This window comes from Triturus cristatus, chromosome 5_2, assembly GCF_964204655.1.
Source record: "Triturus cristatus chromosome 5_2, aTriCri1.1, whole genome shotgun sequence".
Lineage (NCBI taxonomy): Eukaryota > Metazoa > Chordata > Amphibia > Caudata > Salamandridae > Triturus > Triturus cristatus.
Window position 1 is genome coordinate 882,225,565 of NC_140588.1, and position 24,000 is coordinate 882,249,564.

Genomic DNA, 24,000 nt, shown 5'->3' on the forward strand with positions numbered 1-24,000 from the left:
TCCCAGTCGCATCCAGCCACTCCTGCGCCATCGCCGGCGAGGTGAACAAGAGGAATTTACCGCCAGTGGTGATCTTCAGTTTGGCGGGAAAGAACATCATGTACCGAATCCCACGGTCTCGCAGCGCTGCCTTGACCCCTTGGAATGAGCGCCTCTCCTGTTGAACCTGCAGTGTAAAGTCCGGGAAGAAGCGAATCGTGGCCCCCTCATACTGTAAGTCGCCATGTTGTCTGGCAGCTTGGAGGATTGCGTCGCGATCTCGATAGTGAAGTATTTTCGCGATAATTGTTCGTGGTAGGGCCCCTGGCTTGGGTTTCGGGATCGGGGCTCTGTGAGTGAAAAACTTCGACAGTCTCTTGGGTTTCAGGTGGCGGAGAATCAACTCCTCGATAAAGAGCTCCACGCAGTCTCCAAGCCCTTCCGCCACACCCACCACTCGTATATTGCTCCTCCGAGCCCTCCCTTCCTGGTTGTCGAGCCGTAAGGCCAGCTGCCGGTGTTGATGCACTAGCTCGTTAACCCTGCCCTCCAGCCGCTTCTCCGATTCCCGCAGAGCTTGAATGTCCACTTCGTTGGTTTTTGCCTGGTCCGTGGTTTTCCCCAAATCAGCCCGGAGAAGGTTCACCTCAATAGTGACTTTGTCCATTTTTGCCTCCAGGCTTGTGCCGAGGGTCTGGATCGCCGCCATTATGGACGTCCGGGAGGGTTCCGCCGGACCGGGGATCTCCTTCACAGCCCCTCCGGGCTGCGCCTGCGTTTTTGCGACCGTGTAGTTGTCCAGCTTGTTGGTCTGGGTCCCAAGACCCCCTTTAGGCCGCATGCTTGCTCTGATGCCGTTGGTGCCGGACGTTCCGCCGCCTGCCTGTGCTCCGAGTGTCAGTGGGGCAGCGCCAGCTCAGTCTTCTCCGTAACGGCGAAGCGCATCTGTATGCACCACCTGTCCTCCCCTGGACTTGCTCAGAGCGGGGGCCCCAGGGCGGGCCCGTCCCACCGCCCAACGGCCAACTATGAGCGTCAGGGGGCCCTCGGCCTCAAGCCACCGCCCACAGCCAGTCCGCCAGCGTTAGGGTCCCCCTTGGGGACTATGGACGGAAGCCCCCGGCCGTGTGGCTCCGCAGGCCAGCCTCTTACCGCCAGCCCCGGCCAGTCTCCGCTCCCCCACAGTCTGCAGCGGGGAAAATGGCTGCGCCCCTTCTCCTGTTGAGGCAGTCGTCCGGCCGCGCCCGCGCCGGCAGTATTCAGGCCCCCAGGGGCTGCAGGGTCCCGCAGTCAGCGTCCGCCAACAGTTCCCGGGGAGTGGTATCTCTGCTCCGCATGGAGGCGACGTCCCCAGCCGACCGCGCAGCAGGCCGGGAGCCGGGGCCTCGAGTGGCGCAGGCAGCTGCTCCAGGGGCTCCAGGCGTGAAGTTCAGGGCTGCCGCCGGGAGTCGCGATCGTCTGACAGACTGTCCGGGATGCCCAGGAGTCCGCAATAAACCCCTCCGAGGGGCACTGGGCCTGAGGGAGCTGGGGGCTCTGTGGGTGAGCCTCCCAGCGAAGATTATGGACGGATTTCAGGGAAACACCAACGGTCCTGGCGGAGCTCGGGAATCAAGCGGCCATTTCCTACGGCGCTGGCCACGCCCCCCTCTCTTGCAGAATATTAAAGATTGTATTTTAACATATGACTTTACGAATGGAAAGCAAGAAAATGTTTGTTTTTGTGTAACATCTGGTTGCCTAAATCCACTGCTGACAGAATATGCTAAAGTCACAGTTTGTTCTGTATAACATGCATTGTTCAAAACAGCATAGATGGATTTGTTTTTGTCATTAATTCTTCATTTTTACTTCAGTTCATTGAGAGATCTTTTTACTATTGTACATTTAACTGGTGCATTCGCTTATATTTTTCATTTGGCTCTTTCTAGATCAATTTGCACATTTGCTCTTTTTCTGACATAGCTCATTTCAAAATTCTTTTGCTTTGATATTTACGCTCATTTTATTGCTTACATTTGGAGCTCTATTTGAGGGGCAGGCTTACTTTAACTTACTTGGCACGTTAGCACTTTTGGCTTGCCTAGCTTATTATCAGACTTGCTCGACATGCACATATTTTTTCGGGCTTTCCGATCCCACATTGTTTTTCTTGTGCAGAGTATTTTATTACCTTTTCTAAATTACTTCACTGTTTGATTATGCCTTTCAAATCTGGCTTGCTTAAATAACTTTTGCTGTAAGCATACAATTAATTTTCTGTTTTGCGCTATTTTTGCTGGTTTTATCACTGCTGTACTGGCAATTAAATTTACTGAATACATCTAATATTATAACAAGCATTGTCATAGCCAATAGGTCTCCCCTTTAGGACCATATTAGTTTAGCCATGCAGCAGATTACCCCCTATTAGCATGCCCACTCACTCAACATTTTCGAACAATCCTGCTGTGATCAGAGGCCAAACAGTCACATAATAGCCTAGATTAGGGCACTGCCAGAACAAACCCCTTTCTAGAGAGCGTTTTCAATGTTATGATGCTGTAAAAATATTCAATGTCAAAGTGAGATGTAGCAAGTGATTCCTCATTAAATAAAAAAGAAACACTTAAGTTTTCTTTTAAGGACGAAAGAAGCCAAGGGACTTAAGCTGAGAGCAAGAGAACAAAACATACTGAGTCTTTGCCCCCAAATGCATCCTCTATTTAAAGCCTGCTTGCTTCCACGTGGTAATAATACAGGTTGAAGGCAGTACACCTGCAAGCTTCTGAACGACGCCCTGTAAATCTAGGCTGGTAACACTATTTGTACTGGCAAAAGGGCAACAACTGGGTACATTTTGACCAATTTCTTTTTATTAAAAAGGCTAACTCCAAATCTTAAGAATTCGACAACGGTTCTTCTTGCAGACCAGGGTCTTCTTCAATAAAGACATCAACGTTACACAAACCATCCATGCCCACAAAATGTCCAGTCGCCATCTTGAAAATAGCAAATGACTAAAATACTGTAACCGTCGCCATGCTTTAGCCATTGACCCAAAAACTGTAATGTGATCCCTCAAGTCTCCGAAGCGAAACTACCAACATAGCAATATTATTGAAAAAATTACTTTAACCAATAACGGATCAATCAGTCATTCAAACTAATCATTAGCCAGAGAGCCACCGTGAATTATTTGCTCTTTAAACGATCTTCAGAAGTCACTGAAACGCAATGACAAATCTGAGTCGGAAATAACACTGTGCATGGCCGAGTGTAGTTGAGTGGATAAGCTGATTGTTTTTCATTGCACATTGTTTGCTGCTTCTTACTCCCAAAAAACAGGTTGCCCAATTTAAACAGCTATTTTCGACTTTGCTCAAAAATAAAAGCATACCATCAGAAGTCACATTACTAATAAGCCCACACGAAACAACAAGTGTGGCCGCCAAAGTGAAAGACCGTGCTGTGTTTAATTAGTAACCTGATCCATGACGAGACGGCGAGAAATGCAGCTGCCACCCTGCGCGCCGCTGATCGTTCCTGAGAGCACAGCGCCATGGGAGTAAACCTTTGGAGAAGAGGTGAGACATGCATCCACCTTTGGCCATTTGCGTGCTTTCATTATTGAAAGACACACACAAAGGCCAATCCAATGTGTGGGAGGAGTCAGAGACACACAGAGAAGTCACGGAGAAGTTTAGCGTACTCACAAGAAGCCTCCCCATAAAGCAGTGCATGCGCGCTGCGCTAGGCTCGACCTAAAAACGCCAAGTGAGAGCTTTTGGTAACATTTTAAGGCTGAATATTTGGCTACACTTTGCCTCCAACTTGTCCTGCAGATGAACCCGATAGAAGGAATGCGTCAACACAGCACAAAGCTTCATCCTCCGAATTTGCCTTGCATTTAAGCACAAGGCTTCCTTTGTCAGATCTGACTGGCGCTTAGTAGAGCTTTAGTGAGCTGTACACCAGAATCATCCTATTAGAATTCCTCAATGTTTTTTTACTGTTACTTTTATTAACAGTTCTCCATCCATTTGTTTAATCCCTATCCTTTATTTTAATTCAAATTATCTCAGTTCTCCGTTTTTTAAATGCCTGTTGATGTTCTAGACCTCGTAGTACTTTTAACTGCGTTCAGTGTGCTGATTTTTCTTTATCTAAACATTCTGCATTCAATTTGTAAGAGTTTTGATTAGCTGAATTGTGTGAAGCGCAACCATGTTTTCGGTCTACAAGCAAAACTGTGAGATTTGGCAATTTCCAACTTGTATTTTACCTGTCTGTGACATAAAAACTTGATTCTGGATTGTCCTCTCCCCTACCCATTCTCACCCTGAATGCTGGAAGGGATAAGTCTACGTGGTGTTAATTATTTGGAAGTTTTATCTGCACCCTTTCATTTAGAAAGGTTCTAACGGACACCAGAGTTGCTGATGTCATTTGAAGTAATAGTTAAAGCAGCCTGTAGCCTGGTACCAGTGAAAGCACTGGATTAGGTCACTAGATGCTCTCTAATCTATGACATTTTATTAGAAACGTCCCCTCTTTTAACACTTCTTCTTTTGAAGGTGTATGTGACAAGTTACTTTTAACAAATATTTTGCCTGTATAATTGCAAGAGGCAATAAATGCATAACAGCCTGAGTGATATAGCGATCCATCGATGTTGAATAACAGTAATAGAATGTTGGTGAAGGCTATGGCTGCCAGAATGGTTATTAATTCTCTTCTGTTCCCTAGGAACCTGCGATGCTGGATGTTCCCCTTGGTGTAATTTTAAGGATTGAGAAAATGGGAGGGGTTACTAGTAAAGGTGAAAATTCATATGGATTAGACATTACATGTAAGGTAAGATACAGCACCTTGATGATGCCTACTAAGTAGTGTAGGTTTAAATATAGTAATGCTTGATTTTTAAATTTTAAAGACCTAAAACTGTAGTTCAAATAATGTAGATGTTGGCTTTTAAGAAGCATTCCTTTGTTATAGAGATTTTAAAACGGCAACCACGTGGTTTCGTTGACAGGCAAACTAAGTACTTGACTCATGCATTTGGTCTAAAAGTGTTATAGCAAGGTGCAATACATGCTTGAGCAGATAGTTGGTTGCCTAATATCTTTTACTTCTTCTCCTGGCAAGATACTGTTGTTCACAGATGTTTTAAAGATATAGCAGCTGTACAGATAGTGCTGCAATGTTTTGGTTTACTAACTCCTTGGTCAACTCAATATAGCAAGTGTCTCCTCCTCCCCCCAGCAATGTAATCACTATAGCTATAAGGTTTAGGCTATTTATAATCAGTCAAGTGTTTTGTTTAACAAAGCTGAGCATTAGGTGTTTAGTGGCAATGAGGTTGACTTATAAGTAGAAGTGGAATGAGGGTTGAAGTAAGTGGATGTGCATACATTGTCTCCGGGTCACAGTTTTTATTTAAAACTATGATTATGATTAGAATTTGTTAAAGGGTATATCCAGAGTAACTAAAAATAAGCAGTAGTTTGTGTTTATTAGCTAAACATCTCACCGCGAAATGCTGTTCATGGCTAATATCAATCGGTAGCAATGATTTTATATGGTATTTGAGAGTACATAAGCCTGGCTCAAGGATAGAACCTGGACTTGAGAGATTGGAAGACCTTGATTGTAGTTTCAGCACATATTCTACTTTGAGCAGAAACAATGCTCATGAAATAATTTGCTTAAGAGGCATTAGAAGTGGTAATTAAACACAACATTAGGGCTCATTTAGTTGAAAGAGCTGTTTTTGAGATCTATTTTCAAGTTACTCTGGTTCGTACGAGCACTTAGAGAGGGGTGAATGCAAGGACGAAGCTCATGATTCTCATTGAGGAATAGGAGGATTCACGGTTGATAAAACAATAAGGGGTATGGAAATATAAGAATCCCAGGGATATCAAAGATAAGGTAGTGACAGTGGAGTGGTTTCAAGGCCATAGAAGGAGTCGAGTTCCTGAATAAGAGCTAGTGATCCAGTAGGATGGCTTTCTGCCTTTTGGGAAATTCATCAAGCTGTCAGAGGGAGTTTTAGAGGGCTTCCGAGGTGGATGCTGATGTTGTTGTAATCCAATTTGCTGAGGACTTGAATTTGCAGAGACTTGGCGCAGCTGAATTGAATGAAAATTAGGCTATAGTGTCATTTTTCTCTAGAGTTGTTATTAAAGTTTACTAGCGAATGAGCAACAGCGGTCCGAGTCTGGCAAATCGGTTTTAAATTGGTTTGAAACCAGTGGATAGGAGGAAGTTGATGATGTGGTTCTTAATGAGATTGAGTATTGATCATGATGTAACCATCCAGTATCGGATGGCAGAGAAGAAGTCAGTCATCCAAACGTGGAGGGAGGAGAAGAAATTAAATTGTAATCAGTAGAGAGTTGATGGAGAAATTTAGTGATGAAATGTCTCAGTGAGATTGATAGGAAGAAGAGGAAGTCAGCCAGGGATGGGTCTTAGACTATTCCCTCCAGTAAGGAAGTGAGCTTGCAACTGAAGAAGTAAAATGATGCAGAGTAGAAGCAACCTGTATAGTTGGAAAGACATAGAGTACACAACCATTTCCTCCTAGATTTGACCTTGGGGTCAACGCTATACATTTCAAATGTATCAAATGCAACAGAGGAATCTCGGTTGATTAGTTTGAGCCAATGATTAGTTTGATGGGCAGAATATGTCAAGTTGAAGACCTAGAAGCAATGCCTTTTCAGTAGTGTACACTGTTACCATCTGGTAAGTGCGTATGGACTCTTTTGTGACAAAATAAAGACTTAGAACTTGGACTGAAAGTGGCTCTGATCTAAATTGGGTACTATACTGTAGTTTAAATTAAATTTAACCTTCAATAAACTCTAACACTAGCACGCCAAGTGCAAACAGTGTCAGCTAGAATACACACATGAAGTCAGAAGTGTTGAGTTAGGACTTATTTGTCATATTTATATAGAGGATGAAAACATAACTGGACCTATAAAAGCAATGATTCTCAAGAATTATCTATAATACATCAGGAGAGTGCTGAGGCAGAACCTCTAAATTTACCATGATGAGTAGCGCACTTTGTAAACCCTTGATTGATTGAACCTAATGTTGCAGATTGTTTGTTTTTTAAGACGAAATGATGCATAGCGATAAACGTTCTCATGCCTTGCCATTCTTAGTATGTTGTTTGCGTCCTTATTGTAGGATATGAGAAATCTGAGGTTTGCACTGAAACAAGAAGGTCACAGCAGAAGGGACATCTTTGAAATTCTCACAAAATATGCATTTCCACTTTCTCATGGTTTGGTGAGTAAACATTGGCATCTCTTCTGTACCATGTTAACGAGGTCCTTGCTCAATCGGTTGCTGTCAAGAGAGGCCTCCATATTTTTTTTTATGTGTACTCCAATAATTTCCTGGGTGTGTCCACCTTGGAGATTTTTTGCATCATCCCACAATGTAATTTGTCTGGCTGCCATACTACAATCATGTTTCAAGGCTTAAAAGTCTGTTATGAGTCGTCTTTTAGGTCTTTCTTGGTTCAGTGTTTCCTGGAATAAGTCCAGAAAACTAAGAATTTAGCTACCCCGGGAGTTAAATTGAGATGAAATTTATTGTTGAATAATTTAAAATCTTAACGTATAGAACAAATAAACTCAATTAAGAAAAAACCCTATCAATTGGTAAGCAGCTTGAATTACCGAAACTAAAATTCACAGATAATAGTGGATCATGAGGGCACTCAAACATCAAAATCAAGTAACATTTAAGATTACAGTCATCATAAAATCAACAAACTTTGCAACACAACCTGTAACCCCTAGACTTTCTCCTCTAAAATAACAAGGCAGTGCAGTCTTCACAGGAGAGGACTGCATTTTTGAAGAATAAGATCCTTAACCATTTCCTAAGAACAGATACTAAATGAGAACAAATGCAAATTAGATGTAAAATAGTCTTCCTACCATTCAAGCATAAGCCAGCCCTACTTTTAACAGTCCAAAAGATGTCCGCACACACACATCGAGCGGAAGAAACCAGGTTTGTAAACATGTATTCCTTATTCTGGATGTTAATGGGGATCTTAAATAATTGAGTAGAGGAGATTGTGTCTAAGTGTAAGATATTTACTTTGCCTCTTTGCAAATACAATATATCAGTCCTTTCTTCACATGGGGAGAGAATGTGGCCTAACGGCTCGGGCGGTCGACCTTTGGGACAGGTAACCGGGTTCGAGTTTCTGCAGGGACGCTCAACAGTCTGTGATTCTGGGCAAATCACTTAATCTCACTGTACCTAACAAAAATGAATATGTCCGTCTGTAATGTAACTGGTGCTCATGTAAGGAGCTCTGATACCTTCGAGTCTAGTTTGTGATGTATATAAAACTCCACCCAAAAAAAATCTTGACCCTATAACTATGAATTTGAAAGATGCAACAGAAACCACATTTCTGATGGACTTCTAGCTGCAGAGTCCTCACCTTTTTGAGAATTCCCCGAGCGTCAAATTGTACCCGGAAACTTTTCAGCAGCATCTCTGCTCGCCAGAAGGTGGCACGTTGCAGCTCCTTACTGATGCCATTCTGGAAATGACGTGCGGAGCCTATATTGGCCTCTTCCATCCGCTGAACTCACTTCTTTTCATTCCTTGGCATTGGACGCTGATCTGGAGCTCCCTTCGTGTCTCCAGTGTACAGGGGATGTCACCCCCAAAAACTGCAGGTTTCAAGTTCTGTAGGAGCTGTTGAAGAACCGGGGTTTAACCCAGTGGCGTCAGGGGCACACCTAAGATCTTCGAGTTCACCTGTCTTGGTATACAGAGACATGGAATCCTTCTGGATGGCATCAGAGACCAAGTTTATTACCTGCAGCTAGTAACAGTGATCCTAGAAATACATCACAGTGGAAATTCTCAGGAGACTGCTCATTTTACTAAGGCGAGACGTCTCCTTTTATACCCAATATTCACATTATAAATGTACACCCACTGCACAAAATTCTAGCCAATAAGGTACATTTTCAAACAAAGTGTCACATAACAAAAACTCAATTTACAGTATCCCAACCCAAAAGTTAATTATTAGGAATGTCCCAAATTCAATCTCCACAAGCCGGACAAACCTATAATTGAAAGTATAACCCATGTAATGAAGAAAAATAAAAAAAGAAACGGTAACAGATGCTGAACAAGATAAGGCATGTGCAAGGAAACTAAAAGTCAACGATGTCCTGAACATTGATTGGCAATCTCAGACAAAGATCGATCAGGGAAATTGGCTTTGCGGGGTCAGTTTCAGGTGAAGAGGTCAGTTTCTTACAGTTCATTTCAGAGTCAAAAAGAAACCTAGTTAATGTATACATGAACTAAGAAGGCCAGGCCACTTTATTCGCCAGGCTACCTTCACAGGCCTACGTGAGGGCAACACAAAATGGTGGCACAGAACGAAATGGAGTCAGACTCGAGAATTACAGAACCTCAGACCCTCCTTTTGCCATTACGTAACCAATAACCTAAGACTCCTGTTAATCTGAATCTAGGTCTATGTCAATATTCATTAGGTCATCAAGGTGTTGCTGTAGCATCATCTTATTATTCTCTACTTCTCTCGGGACAGGTCTCCGAACACACATAGTAGCACAAAGACTACAAATGGCGGGACCACACTGGATGCAAAGACAACAAGAGAAAAGGATGGTTAAAACCATCTGGACAGCAGTCCCCAAAACCATCCCGTCAATGACCAGTCTCCTTCGTCTACATGGATAGATTCAGAGATTTTATACAACCTAGAGATGGCTTGGTACACTGTAGGGGCATTATCTGGTATGTAAACACAGCAACTGGATCCAATCAATTTACATACTCCTCCTCGATCTGCAAGTATGATGTCTAATACCATACGGTTCTGCAAAGTCATAAGGCGGTCCGCTTGAAGCTCAGCTGTAACATTACTGAGAGCACCTGCTGTCTCATTAATAGTAGCTTCGACAACGCGAACAAGCTGTCGAATATGCCTACTATTGATCATAGGACCCCAAAAGGGCAAGAAGCCCTTGAAGAAATCTCCTACTTCGTGTGCTGCGGTATCTTCCTTATTGAAGACACCTCTACCATATCTCGTTCTATGATAGTCTGAAGCAGTAGTGTATGTAGGGGGAAGTAGAAACGCCACATAACACGTTCCTGAAAAATCAGGTGGCAACCATGTATAGGCTTTGTCTTGACAAACAAAATATGTGCTTTTAGCTGGCACAAACGTGGAGAAGTCCGAGATGAATAGACATAGGTTTGAGCACACACACTCTTACCTAGCTGAGCTTTCGGATTCCAGCCATTACCTTGAAAACAAAAGTGGCCTTGGTGGGGTACAATCCAAATAGGGGGAGACCTTTTTTTGTCTCTCCTTCTTTGTCAAACTGGTACTATATCCAGTCACGTTCCAACCAACGTAAGCCTGCACCTCATCCTTAGGGATAGCATTATATGCATCAATATCTCGGATCATAGCTACTATTCCCCTTATTAAGGCACTATTGCTCGAGTTATCTTTAAGGGAACGTAAGGGGCGTACCTCATTTGCATAGATAAACATTGTCTGAAAAGCCCACACAGACCCATTAAAAGAAAAAGGCAAAACCAAATATGGCATACCTTTATCTGTCGTATGAGGCATAAGACCACAAACCCAACAATTAGTGGTATTTACTACTAACTGATGCTGATGCAACAACTGTATAAACGAGTTGTTGACAAATTCTGATCTCCTTGTCTATTCATGTTCAGGCAACGTATAAAACTGGTGCAAAGAAACCGTAGTGAAAGAAAGCATAGGTTGGGAGGTGGGTGCAGATGTCTGTTGTGTAGCATAGACAGTCCAACCCACACAAGCTAATGTGATACTTAAAAACATCAAAAAGCACAATATTATAAAACATTTGCTATGTATCAATGTACAAAATCTTGTCTTAAGATCTATTCTCTCAACATCTCTTTCAGTTACAACAGACTCCATCCTCTAACGTGCTGCTCGCGGCAATTTTCCTTCTTCACTCAAGTGTGCGTCCAGGCGTCCTAGATGTCCCTAGAACCGCAGACCAATACGCGGGCCACCCCTTAAGTTCTTATACCGCTACCCTGCAGCTGAACCCGGATGGTGGTTCGAAAAAGAAAAATAGTCTCTTGTCTGAAAGAGTGCAATTCACAAAAAAATTCACATTTTATTTGTCCTTTTTAGACCTTAAGTTGTAGCGTTCTTTACCAGGCACAGTTTGATCCTGAAAGAGTGTCTCTGGGTGCGTAGTATCATGTCTTAAACACGGCGGCACAGCTTCTTGCAAGACTTTATCATCCGTACGTTCTGACTGAGTCCATTCCAGATGTGCATCGCTAAAAGGTACAAATCTCGGAACTCTTTCACTCTCGGAATCGGCAACACCTTCTCGGACCCACTTATCGTACGGTAAGGGCAAAGGTATCTTCTTACAATGGGTCCATGTACCCAGTTTTTCTTGCCGAACACCTTAATAGCAGTCCGAGTTGATAACAGGACTTGGTATGGACCGGTCCATCTTGGTTCCAAGTTCTTTGACCTCTGGAAATTCTTGGTTAGAACCCAGTCGCCAGGTTGAATCGTGTGGCCTGCGTCTACAGAAACTGAAGGCAAAGTGTCATGGACCTGTTGGTGAAGAACACGCAATTTAGCAGTCAAATCATGTAAGTAGTCAACCAACATAGGGTACTCGATATCACTGTACTTCTTGGGCCTCGGCACATCCCAGACATTCGCCGGGCGTCCAAAAACAATCTCGTATGGGTTAAGTCACACGCGAGAATGTACTGTCGTTCTCGTGGACAAAAGTGCCAATGGTAAGGCATCGGGCCATGTAAGACCAGAGCTCGCTTGCACCTTGGCCAACTTCAGCTTCAGAGTGCCATTATAGCACTCGACCAGGCCTGCTGACTGGGGGTGATTCGCAGCGTGAAATTTCTGGTTAATACCCAGACCCGCACATACTTTCTTCATAATCTGACCCACGAATTCACTTCCATTATCACTCCATACCATCCTCGGCAAGCCATATCTGGGAAAGAATTCTTTGAGCAAAACCTTGGCTGTAGACAGGGCAGTATTATCCTTTATGGGGTAGGCCTCTATCCATCTGGAAAAGGCACAAACAACCACAAGGACATACTTCAAGTTATTGCATCTTTCCATATGAATATAGTCTTATCTTCAACACCTCGAACGAACCATCTACCCATAGGTTACCATCAGGATTCGAAAGAGGAGTATCTTTCAGATCAACTCTACCCTTCGTTTCCTCCTCTGTCCGGAGAAAACAGTCATGCTGGTCCTGAGCATCTGTCTCTACAAAAATCGGCAACAATGTAGCTGGATTCAATGTGTTGCACCGCTTGATGTGCACATGGCTAGCCTAAAGCGTCAATTCATAACCTGACAAACGCGCACTGGTAAGATGTTGAGTCTTCGTTCTATTCAATAGGGTATCCACTGCATGTGGGACCATCACAATCAATGTATTATCCAATACCAAACCAGCAGACTGTCGGATAGAAACAGCCGCTGCCGCTGTAGCTCTTAGACAACTAGGCAACGCCCTAGCTACCGGATCTAAAGTAGCTGAAAAATACGCACATGGGCGCTGCTTGTCTCCAAATTGTTGTGCCAACACTGACAACGCACAACCTTCACTCTCATGCACAGAGTGTAAAAGGTTTACTATAGTCAGGAGTACCTAACACAGGAGCAGAACACAGTGCAGTTCGTAAATCCATAAAACTCTTCTGACATTCCTCTGTCCAGGGAAGAGGGTGTGATGTATCCTTAAGAGTAAGTGCCAACAGAGGTTTCGCTAACGGACAGAAATTTGGAATCCACTGTCTACAATAAGATATAATGCCTAAAAATGCACGCACCTCTCTCTGTGTACGTGGTGCAGACATTTGAGCAATTACTTGAATACGTTCTGGGGTTAATCGTCTTCCCTCCTTCGACAAGAGATGATCTAAGTAGGTCACCTCTTGGCGGCAATACTGCAACTTAGAAGGTGAAACCTTGTGATGAAGGTCAGACAAATGGCGTAACAAAGAAAGAGTAACTTCTTTACAAATGTCCTCAGAGTCAGCAGCAACCAAAAGATCATTAACATACTGGATAAGAGTAGCACCAGGAGACAGAGGAAAGGTATCAAGCTGTGTTTTCAAAGCTTGACTATAGATAGAAGGACTTTCACAATAACCTTGAGGAGCTCGTTTAAACCGGAAGCTTCGGCCTCCTGAAGAGAAGCCAAAAATATCCCTACTCTCTTCAGCAATAGGAATGCTGAAAAAGGCATTCTTCAGATCAATAACCGAAAACCAAGCAGCTGAGGCAGGGATCATAGTCAATAAAGCAGTAATGTCCGGGTCAACAGGAAACTGTGGCACAACGATCTTATTGACCTCTCGAAGGTCGATCACAAACCGATACACAGGTGGCTGAGAAGTGTTAGTACGCTTAAGGACAGGCAGAACAGGACTGTTACACACATTACCTCTTGTTTCTTCAGCCACACCTTTCTCAACCAAATCATAGATAATCGCTAAAAGAGCTCTTTCGCCATCACTGGAAATTTTGTACTGGGGAATGCGAGGTCATTTAGCATTCAACTTAAGGGTAACAACGTAGGGTGGAATCTGCAAGAGACCAACATCATTGGGACCTGTAGCCCAAAGTGTATCAGGGAGAGAACGCAGTTCCAGTGGAAGGCGATCCTTAGACAGATACATCGGGGAAATCACTGTCTTACCCACCGTAAGATGTACTCCCGAAGGAGAACAATATAATGTCGCATGCAATCTTTTCAACAAGTCCAAACCCAACAGATTCTCGCCACAGCCCGTCGTTAGAATAAGGGTAGCCTCCAATTCACAGGGACCAATAGAAAGGGGCAAAGGACAAGAAACCGGATTATGAACTGGGGCGCCAGAAAATCCTACTGAAACATTAGTCAAGCTAGACAAAGATGCGCCAGGGAGTTTAGAGTGCATGACAGAACTCTTTGCTTCCTAATATGAGACGGTTGAACACCGGAGGGTCAGAGGGAGCAAGTTTAAAGACCGCGCAGGATTGATTCCCCCATCGAAGTACATATAACACAGAAAAATCCTGAGGTCTAAAAGAGAAAAAGGTGGTATGTAGGGTGAGGAAGAGAAACCTAATGTACGTAGTGGAAAGGAGGAAGCTCCAAAACCATGGTCATACAATCACCGTGGGTAACTAACCCCATCACATGGGATTTTCATCCCAAAGAAAATCTCAAAATCTCAAGGGGCAACAACGCCGTACCGATACTAGATTAAAAGGAGTGGGGGCAACACTAATCCGGTTTGATCAATGAAGCGACAAAAGAAAAAGTGGTCGACATGTTTCAGCCATAGCGCCTAAATAGGCTCGGCTTTCATCAGGACCTGGAAGCTACTGCAAAAAAGGAACACCGCTCTGTCCGTCGGGGAACCAGGCTGAAATGAGCGGCTGCAGGCTCATTTCAGCCTGGTTCCCCGACGGACAGAGCGGTGTTACTTCCTGAGCGGTTGCCAGGTGGAGGTCCTTTAACCACCCAGTTTGCACGGGTGTTGTGTGTATCTTTGAGGAGACGTGCACCCTACAAGCAAGCTGAGGGTGCCCAACATATCCTTTGTCACGTTGTTTCTTTTTTGCAGTAGCTTCCAGGTCCTGATGAAAGCCGAGCCTATTTAGGCGCTATGGCTGAAACATGTCGACCACTTTTTCTTTTGTCGCTTCATTGATCAAACCGGATTAGTGTTGCCCCCACTCCTTTTAATCTAGTATCGGTACGGCATTGTTCAACAGAAGTCTTCTGGCCGTCCCGTCACTATTTTTAATACACTCTCTGTTTTTGGCACTACTAGTACACCAGCACTGCAACCCCCACTCACTTCAGGTTCAATTGTGGATTTATTCCCTTTTTTGGTGCATTATACCTACAGCACAAAGCTCTCACGTCTCACAAAAGGGCGTTGTTGCCCCTTGAGATTTTGAGATTTTCTTTGGGATGAAAATCCCATGTGATGGGGTTAGTTACCCACGGTGATTGTATGACCATGGTTTTGGAGCTTCCTCCTTTCCACTACGTACATTAGGTTTCTCTTCCTCACCCTACATACCACCTTTTTCTCTTGGAGAACTCTTTGCTTCACCAGTATCCAAAAGAAAAGGTTCTGCCACACGTGATGTAATCACTTCAATATAAGGTCCACTCTGGTCTACTGGAACTGACACTACTCCCTCCCTTTGTCCATGGCTGTCCTAACTATCATTAAAACCAGCACTCTCACTTCCAACATAATAATCATCAGTATAGTACTGAGCGGACTAGACGGTCGGAACATTCTGTTGGTCAAAATAATTCATAGAATTTTGAGGGGAAAAGGAACGTTCATTCTGGGGAAACGTACCACGTCCCCTACCCCTAGGTACTTGTTGGAAACCACCACGACCTCTCAGACCAGACCTACCATTCGCACGCTGTAGCAAGATCGGGCAACTATTCTTGAAGTGACCTTCTTCTTTACAATAAGCACACTGATTAGGGCCTAGCGGGAGTCGCGAAGCAAAAGACTCAGGCTTCTGCAACAGTTTCTGAAACTGTGGGGGTTGCTGAAACTGGGAAGGTTGCTGAAACTGACGCTGATTAGGGCGAGGCGGATAAGCCTGCTGCAGAAGAACTTTCGTTTTTAATTCTCTAGTCTTCTTCTCTACTTTATCCTTCTCATCTTGATCTCTATTCTCATAGTATTGTGCAGTAGCCAATATCTGAGCCGAAGAAGAAACAGCCCATGAACTCTCAGAGTCCTTTAAATTATTAGAAAGTTCAGGAAGTAAATTAAAAACAAACTTATCTACAAACAACCTCTGACCACCTTCTGTACTCATATCCTGAGCACTATGATCAATGCATGTTTCCTCAAACCTAGTGAAGAAATCAGACACACTCTCGTCTTTCTTTTGTTTGCATGCTGCTAACTTGTCCCAATTCACCCGCAGAGAAGGCATCATAGTTTTCATTAAATTAATAATCCTACCAGGTAGTTCTGCAACTAAGAGTTCAGGTTTGGCACCTCCTACCTGCCGACCATCTGCAGCAGTAATATTAACCCACGTATCTCCTAACTCTGGCGCGTGATCCTCGTGACGGATCTTCGCCCACAAGGGTTGAGGAACTACATTACCCATCAACATATCTATGTCAGCTAAATTCATAACACACGCATCAACTGTCTGAGACAACTCCTTATAATAACCAGCAGGATTTTTACGGGGGTCAGGCAAAGTCTGCTTAAGAGCCAGGACCTCAGCTCTCTTCCAAGGGACATGCACCCACACTCGCTGAAAATGAGCCGGTGCAGCCGCAATACCATGAGCGGCTTCAGCCACAACTGCCTCTCTCCATACAGGGGGAACCTCTCTCATAGGATAGTGCTTCACTTTTCTCCTAATAGAAGGGTCAGGTTCGAACAATGACTGAGGTGGAAGTCTAGACCTAAAAGTGAGTAGTGTCTCTACCGCTTCCTCAACATCGGAACCCACTATCGTCCCTTTAGCAAATTCAGACTGAACATTAAGCAATTCCAGTGGAATTGAACCCAACTCATTATCTTCCCACTCCTGACGAAGGAAGGTACACATGACATCAAAAACATACCTTTGTTTTGGTGCCGCCCACTGTAGGAAGATATCCATAACCACTTGTGGACTGTACTTGGAGGTATTCGAAACCCATCTACGAGCAAGGAGATCTAACACTGCCCGCTCTTCGGGACCAGGGAGCTGACTACATCTGCTTACGTTCAGAAACAGGGGTCATATTCAGTGACCCAAAGAAAGGAGACCAAAGACTAGTGACAGTCTCAGTCATACGTTGCCGAGCAGAAGGAGAAGAAGTTGACATGAGGACAGGAGACAAAGTGTTTTAAGGTGACAGAGACGTAGGGACAGAAATAAGAGAAGTCGAAGATAAAGGAGTGTAAGGCAAAGGAGTTTGAGGCAAGGCTGGCGGCCCTGGAGGGGGCTGCGCCGGGGGAGGGAGAACCACCTGTGAATCAACGGGTGGCTGAACAATAACAGGGGGTTGAACGACAACAAGGGGTGCAACAACTGGAGGTAACGGAGGTGCAGTAGCACCCTGCACACAAGGGTGTGGTAATCTCAGTAAATGTGACATCAAAGGATCCTTTTCAGGGTCTACAGTCACATTTGAAAGGGGAGGTGGCAAAGCCGGGTAACATTTGTCAATGGCCATGCAATTTTGTCTATCTGACACTTCAATCGCACGATCTTCTTCACCTTCCTTAAACTGCCTAGCAGCTTGCATTACCGATATATTCCTTTCCTTCCTATCTCTCTTAGCTTGCTTAATTTCTCGCTGTTTGGCTTCCTTACGCCAAAGGCGGAAAGAGTCAAACATCGCCGGCCGGGCTTTCTTCTTAAATAGCACAACTTCTAGGTTATCTAAAACATCTGATTCAAAACTACCATGTTGGGGCCATCGTAAAACACCATCTTTCCTTGCATAACGAACCCATACTGCATTAAAGGTAATGGGACCTACACCATGTTTTGAATAGAGCCCATAAGTTGGAGTTCCAACCGGAGGTATCGGACACTAGTCCTCCAATCGGGAATCCCTATTACAACTACAACAAAACCATTTCCTAATTTTGCTAAAACCAGGCATCTTTTAGCTCACTAGTCTTGCTTCAAACTTCAAGGGGTTATCAAAAATGATACAATCGCAAATATACGAACCCCCCGGCTTCGACTATTGCAATGGCCGAATCAAAACCAAGAAACAAAACAAAGTCGTGGGAGCGACCCACTTATACTTAACCAAAATGTCTGTCACGCCACCAGAAGACAGTCTAACGTCTCGCCTTACAAATCATCACAAGAGGGTCCAAGACAGGGCGACAGTCAGTCAGGGCAGCAGTCCTTCTCAGCCGTCGGAAAGGGGAAACCTCGCAGAAAAAACCTTCGGTCCATGTCGACATGCAGGGGTCGATGAAGTGGCGGTCGTCCTCCAGAATTTCCTCACGGGGCTCCTACTATCTTCGGGCTTGGACCAGTACCGCTGAAGTCGCCCAACGTTGGGCGCCAGTTGAAGAACCGGGGTTTAACCTAGCGGCGTCGGGGGCACGCCTAAGATCTTCGAGTTCACCTGTCTTGGTATACAGAGACACGGAAGTCTTCTGGATGGCATCAGAGACCAAGTTTATTAGCTGCAGCTAGTAACAGTGATCCTAGAAATACATCACAGTGTAAATTCTCAGGAGACTGCTCATTTTACTAAGGCGAGACGTCTCCTTTTATACCCAATATTCACATTATAAATGTACACCCACTGCACAAAATTCTAGCCAATAAGGTACATTTTCAAACAAAGTGTCACATAACAAAAACTCAATTTACAGTATCCCAACCCAAAAGTTAATTATTAGGAATGTCCTAAATTCAATCTCCACAAGCTGGACAAACCTAGAATTGAAAGCATAACCCATGTAATGAAGAAACATGAAAAAAGAATCTGAAAGAAACACGTTAGTTAGATTCCTCACCTTAGAATATCCCCAGGCGTCAAACTGGATCCGGAAGATTTTTCGTCAGCAATACCCCTTGCGCGTCGCTAGGCGTCGTCTGCGGCTCCGTGTCCGTCGTTGGCGTCGTGCGCCGGAATGAAGTCGTCGGAGTACTTAGACGCCGCCCTCGCGCGCTGACGTCAGTTCTTCTTCTTTTTTCCGCGCCAGTAAGCGCAGATCCGGGAGAGCTACCCCTTTAGTCAATTTTTTACTAACTTTTTTGACTTTTTTAGTCAATTCTCGACTCTGGTGCCGGTAGGATGCCTGGTTTCAAGGCATGCGATGACTGTCACCGACTGATGTCGGTGACCGATCATCACCGCCGGTGCCTGCACTGCTTGGGCCTCGACCACGACGCGGTGTCGTGCTCCGACTGTATGACCCTGACCTCGAAAGCTAGGCTTCGCCACTCGGCTCCGCGTCGCTCTCGCTCTCGATCCCGGTCCAGGAGGAGGTCCAAGGATCGGTCGCGGAACCGCACTCGACATCGTCACTCGTCTGGCTTGAAGTCTTCGGGTAAGTCGAGGCACTCCAAGAAGTCCAAGATGTGACACCGCTCTTCGGACTTCCCTCGCCGGTCGCGCGACTCGGCCGAGGGTCCAGGTGGTTCCACCCCCGCGGCTCCGCAGGCGCCGCGCAAGTCCCCATACCCGACGGTCCCTGGGACTGACACGACGCCGGCGGAGGTCAGTGCCTTCCTCTCGGCCATGAGGAACCTGGCCCTGCCGTCGACGCCCGCTGGTGCGCCTTTGGGCCCCGCGGACTCGACTGGGCGACCTCGCATGCCGGCGACTCCGGCCCCGGCGCCGTTGGAGGCTCCGGCCCCGACGCCGCAGGTCCCCGAGGGGCCCGAGCCTGGGCCCCCGTCGACGCCGATCGACCTCGTTACGCCTCCTCCGCCGACGCCGGCACAGATACCACCACCGACTCCGGTCGACGTCGATCCCCGGTTCAGCCCCTGTCCGGTCCCGACGCCGATGCGGCGCCGCCCGACGCCGCATCCGACTCCGCTAGAGACACATATTGTCTATCGACCGGCTCCGATCATTCCTCCTGTTTACCAGGAATCGAATGACGGGGGCGACTGGGAGGGGTCTGATGACCCTATGGCCCTTCAGAGCCAACTTGCACAGGACTGGGCAGATGAACTGGGGGAGGCCAGTGGGTTGGATACCTCACCAGACACTGGATTCATCTCTCCTCCGACTGTGGCTTCGGAGGAGGGTGCAGCCTTTTCTGTGGTGCTGCGCAAGGCGGCCGAAGCCCTTGGGCTCGAGCTGCCTGCCGTGGCTGTGAGGACTAACATCCTCACTGAGGTGCTTCAGTCTGCCGCATGCCCCACTGAGCCTCTGCTGCCATTCAATGAGGCCCTCACTGACGTTCTGCAGGGCACCTGGTCCAAGCCCTCCACTGTCCCTCCTGTGGATAGGAACGTTGCCAGGCGCCACCGCCCTGCTCCGGGCGACCCCAGTTTTCTGTCCCAAAACCCCACCCCTGAGAGTCTGGTTATCCAGGCCGGGATTCCAAGAGACTGGAACAGTTTGGTAAGAAGCTGTTCTCTTCGCTCAGTTTGGGCCTGCGGTCTTTGAACACCGCCTGTCTCTTGGACCGTTATTCCCACTCTCTGGGATGCGGTGGAGGACGTGCTGCCACTGTGCCCGGAGGAGGCCCGGGCGCGGCTTTCCTCGGCCCTGGCCGATGGGAGAGATGCAGCGCCCCATTCAATCCGATGTGGGCTTGACACTACGGACTCGCTGGGTAGGGCGATTTCTACCACGGTGGCGCTTCGATGTCACGCCTGGCTGCGGTCCACGTCCTTTTCAGGGGATGTCCAGAGCACCCTCATGGACATGCCTTTTGATGGCGCTCACCTTTTTGGTGAGAAAGCGGACAGTGCGCTGGCTCGCTTCAAGGACTCTCGGGCTACGGCCACGTCCTTGGGCCTCTCGGCCCCGCGGCCACAAACTTCCGCTTTTCGCTCCTTTCGTGGCCAAGGAAGGGGCACCTCCTCACGTCCGCCTAGCCACCGGCCGCAGAACCAACCTGCACGCGGTCGCGGACGTAGTTTCCGCCGAGGCGATACTGGAGGACGACGCGGTCAGCCCACATCCACCCCGGCAGCATCCGCCTCAAAGCCTTCCTAGTCCGAGCTTTCAGGCCCATTCCACGCCAGTGGGCGGCAGAGTTCGCCATCACCTGCTCCACTGGCGGTCCATCACATCGGACAGGTGGGTGCTGCAAATCGTCCGAAGGGGCTACTCCCTCCCCTTCGAGACGACCCCTCCAGCCATGCCACTGCAGCACCACCGTATCTCGGGGGATCATTTGAATCTTCTCCACGAGGAAGTTTCGGCCCTCTTGACCAAGGGGGCCGTCGAGCGCGTTCCGAGCCCAGAAGTAGGTCGTGGTTGTTATTCCCACTACTTTCTTGTTCCCAAGAAGGGCAAAGGGGGCCTACGCCCTATCTTGGACCTCCGGAACGTCAATGCCTTCCTCCGGAAGGAACGGTTCAAAATGTTAACTTTGGCTCAGGTTCTAGCTGCCCTCGACCCTGGAGACTGGATAGTAGCGTTGGACTTGCAGGACGCATATTTCCACATCCCCGTCCTGCCGGCCAACGGCGTTACCTGCGGTTCACGGTGGGTCAGGAGCACTTTCAGTTCACCGTGCTCCCCTTCGGCCTTACCAGTGCCCCTCGGGTGTTCACGAAAGTGATGGCGGTGGTCGCAGCTCATCTGCGCAGATCAGGGGTTCCAGTCTTCCCCTATCTCGACGACTGGTTGTTAAAGGCGGGCTCGCCCCAGGCAGTCGTCTCCCACCTCCAGACTACGGCGGATCTCCTGCATTTGCTGGGGTTTTCCATCAACGTGCCGAAGTCACACCTGAGCCCCTCTCAGAAGCTCCTCTTCATCGGAGCGGTTCTCGATTCGGCGCAGTTCCGGGTTCATCCGCCGTAACAGCGGGTCCGGGATATACAGGCCCTGATTCCCATCTTTCGGCCTCTATCCTGGGTTTCGGTCAGGCTAGTGTTGCGGCTTCTGGGGCTGATGGCCTCCTGCATCCTACTAGTGTATCACGCCAGGCGGCGCATGCGGGCTCTGCAGTGAGACCTGAAGTTTCAGTGGGCCCAGCATCACGGCAACCTGTCCGACCATGTCTTGATCTCGGAGGGCACTGCACAGCAGTTGCAGTGGTGGCTCACGGACCGCGATTGGGTCACGGGCAAGAGCCTCTCCCTACCCCTACCGGAGCATGTCGTAGTGACGGATGCGTCCCTCCTGGGATGGGGTGGCCATATGGGAGAGGCGGAGATCAGAGGCCTCTGGTCTCCGGCGGAGTCTCGCCTCCACATCAACTTGTTGGAGCTGAGAGCGATCCGACTTGCACTGAAAGCCTTGCTTCCCTCTGTCCGGGGAAGTGTCGTGCAGGTGTTCACGGACAACACCACCGCCATGTGGTATTCCAACAAACAGGGCGGGGTGGGGTCGTGGACCCTTTGTCAGGAGGCTCTGCGCCTCTGGACATGGCTGGAACACCAGGGCATCACCCTGGTGGTTCAACATCTGGCGGGCTCTCTGAATGCCAGAGCAGACTAACTCAGCCGCCGGTGCATGATGGATCACGAATGGCGTCTGAACTCCGAGGTGGCGCAAGGTCTCTTTCAGCAGTGGGGAGAGCCTTGGTTAGATCTATTCGCCACTGAAGAGAACGCGCAATGTCAGCAGTTCTGCGCGTTGGAATTTCCAAGGCGGCACTCGCTCGGCGACGCTTTTCGTCGCGAGTGGAGTTGCGGTCTGTTGTACGCCTTTCCGCCTATACCACTTCTGCCCAGAGTGCTGAAGAAGATCAAGCGTGACCGGGCCCAAGTCCTCTTGGTGGCTCCGGATTGGGCACGAAGGTAATGGTATCCCGAGCTACTCAGTATGTTGACCAGTCCTCCGATACGTCTGCCCCTTCGGGAGGATCTTCTGTCGCAGCAGCAGGGGACGGTCCTCCACCCGAACCTGTCCAGCCTCCACCTCCATGCGTGGAGATTGAGCGGCGGCAGTTGATGCCATTTGACTTGCCTCCTGAAGTCTGTGATATCATTCTGGCAGCCAGGCGTCCCTCCACAAAGACGGTATACGCCTGCCGGTGGAACAAATTTGTGGCATGGTGCACAGCAAAGGCTGTGGATCCCCTTTCCGCCCCTCTTTCTGAGGTTCTCCTCTTTCTTCTTTCTTTGGCCCGGCAGGGCTCTGCCCTGGGCACCTTGAAAGGTTATCTTTCTGCTCTCTCTGCCTTCTTACGGCTTCCAGATCAGCCCTCTCTTTTCAAGTCCCCTGTAGTGTCCCGCTTTCTTAAAGGCATTACTCACACGTTCCCTCCTGTCCCTTTCGTAATGCCTCAGTGGGACTTGAATCTTGTCTTGACATTTCTGATGTATGCTCCCTTTGAGCCTCTTCACAATTGTCCTCTTCGTCTTCTAACTCTTAAGACTGCTTTCCTGGTAGCCATCACCTCGGCTAGACGGGTGAGTGATCTCCAGGCTCTATCGTCCAAGCCTCCTTTTCTATCTGTTCATCCGGACAAGGTTGTCCTTCGGCCTCGTCCTTCCTTTCTACCGAAAGTGGTGACCCCCTTTTATCTTGGGTAATCTGTCACCTTGCCCACCTTCTTTCCACCTCTGCATCCTTCCAAAGAGGAAGAGCGGCTCCACCGCCTGGACCCACAACGTGCGCTCTCCTTTTATTTGGACCGCACTAAACAGTTCCGGGTGGACGACCAGCTTTTCGTTGGCTACGTGGGTGCAAAGAAGGGAAAAGCTGTACACAAACGGACCATCTCCCGGTGGGTCGTTTTGTGTATAAAAATCTGTTATTCCTTGGCACAAAAGGAACCGCCTGTTGGGCTGCGCGCCCATTCTACTTTGGCCACAGCGGCTACTACTGCTTTGGGACGGGGGGTCCCTTTGCAGGACATCTGTCAGGCGGCAACGTGGGCTTCGCTGCACACGTTTGCCAGGCATTATTGCCTGGACAGCCAAGTCCGGAGGGATGGCTTCTTTGGCCGTTCTGTCCTCCAGGACTTTCTGGTGTGATCTTGGTTCGCAGACCCACCTCCGGGGTTGGTATTGCTTGGGTATCTATTCTAAGGTGAGGAATCTAACTAACGTGTTTCTTTCAGATGAACAAGTTACCTTCGGTAACGATGTATCTGTAAGAAACATTAGTTAGTTAGATTCCTCACCGACCCACCCATCCTCCCCGTTCTGCGAACTGACATCTAGGGTTAAGGCTATCCCTTTCAGGGCCCTAGAATTTTTTGGCACCAGTGTCTGTATCTTGCATGGCTCTGCGTTCCTGGCGCGGAAGGCTATGTACAAGAACTGACGTCAGCGCG

The 24,000-nt window shown here is 47.5% G+C and overlaps 1 protein-coding gene across 2 annotated transcripts in view; it reads left to right on the forward strand.

The window, feature by feature from the left end:
• MTM1 (myotubularin 1) overlaps positions 1-24,000 on the forward strand; it is a 431,918-nt gene that overhangs the window by 131,574 nt on the left and 276,344 nt on the right. For both annotated transcript variants that reach the window (XM_085608013.1, XM_085608015.1), the window contains exons 5-6: positions 4,708-4,815; positions 7,165-7,266. In XM_085608013.1, coding sequence (XP_085464139.1) covers positions 4,708-4,815; positions 7,165-7,266 — 210 coding nt within the window. The remainder of the gene's footprint in view (positions 1-4,707; positions 4,816-7,164; positions 7,267-24,000) is intronic.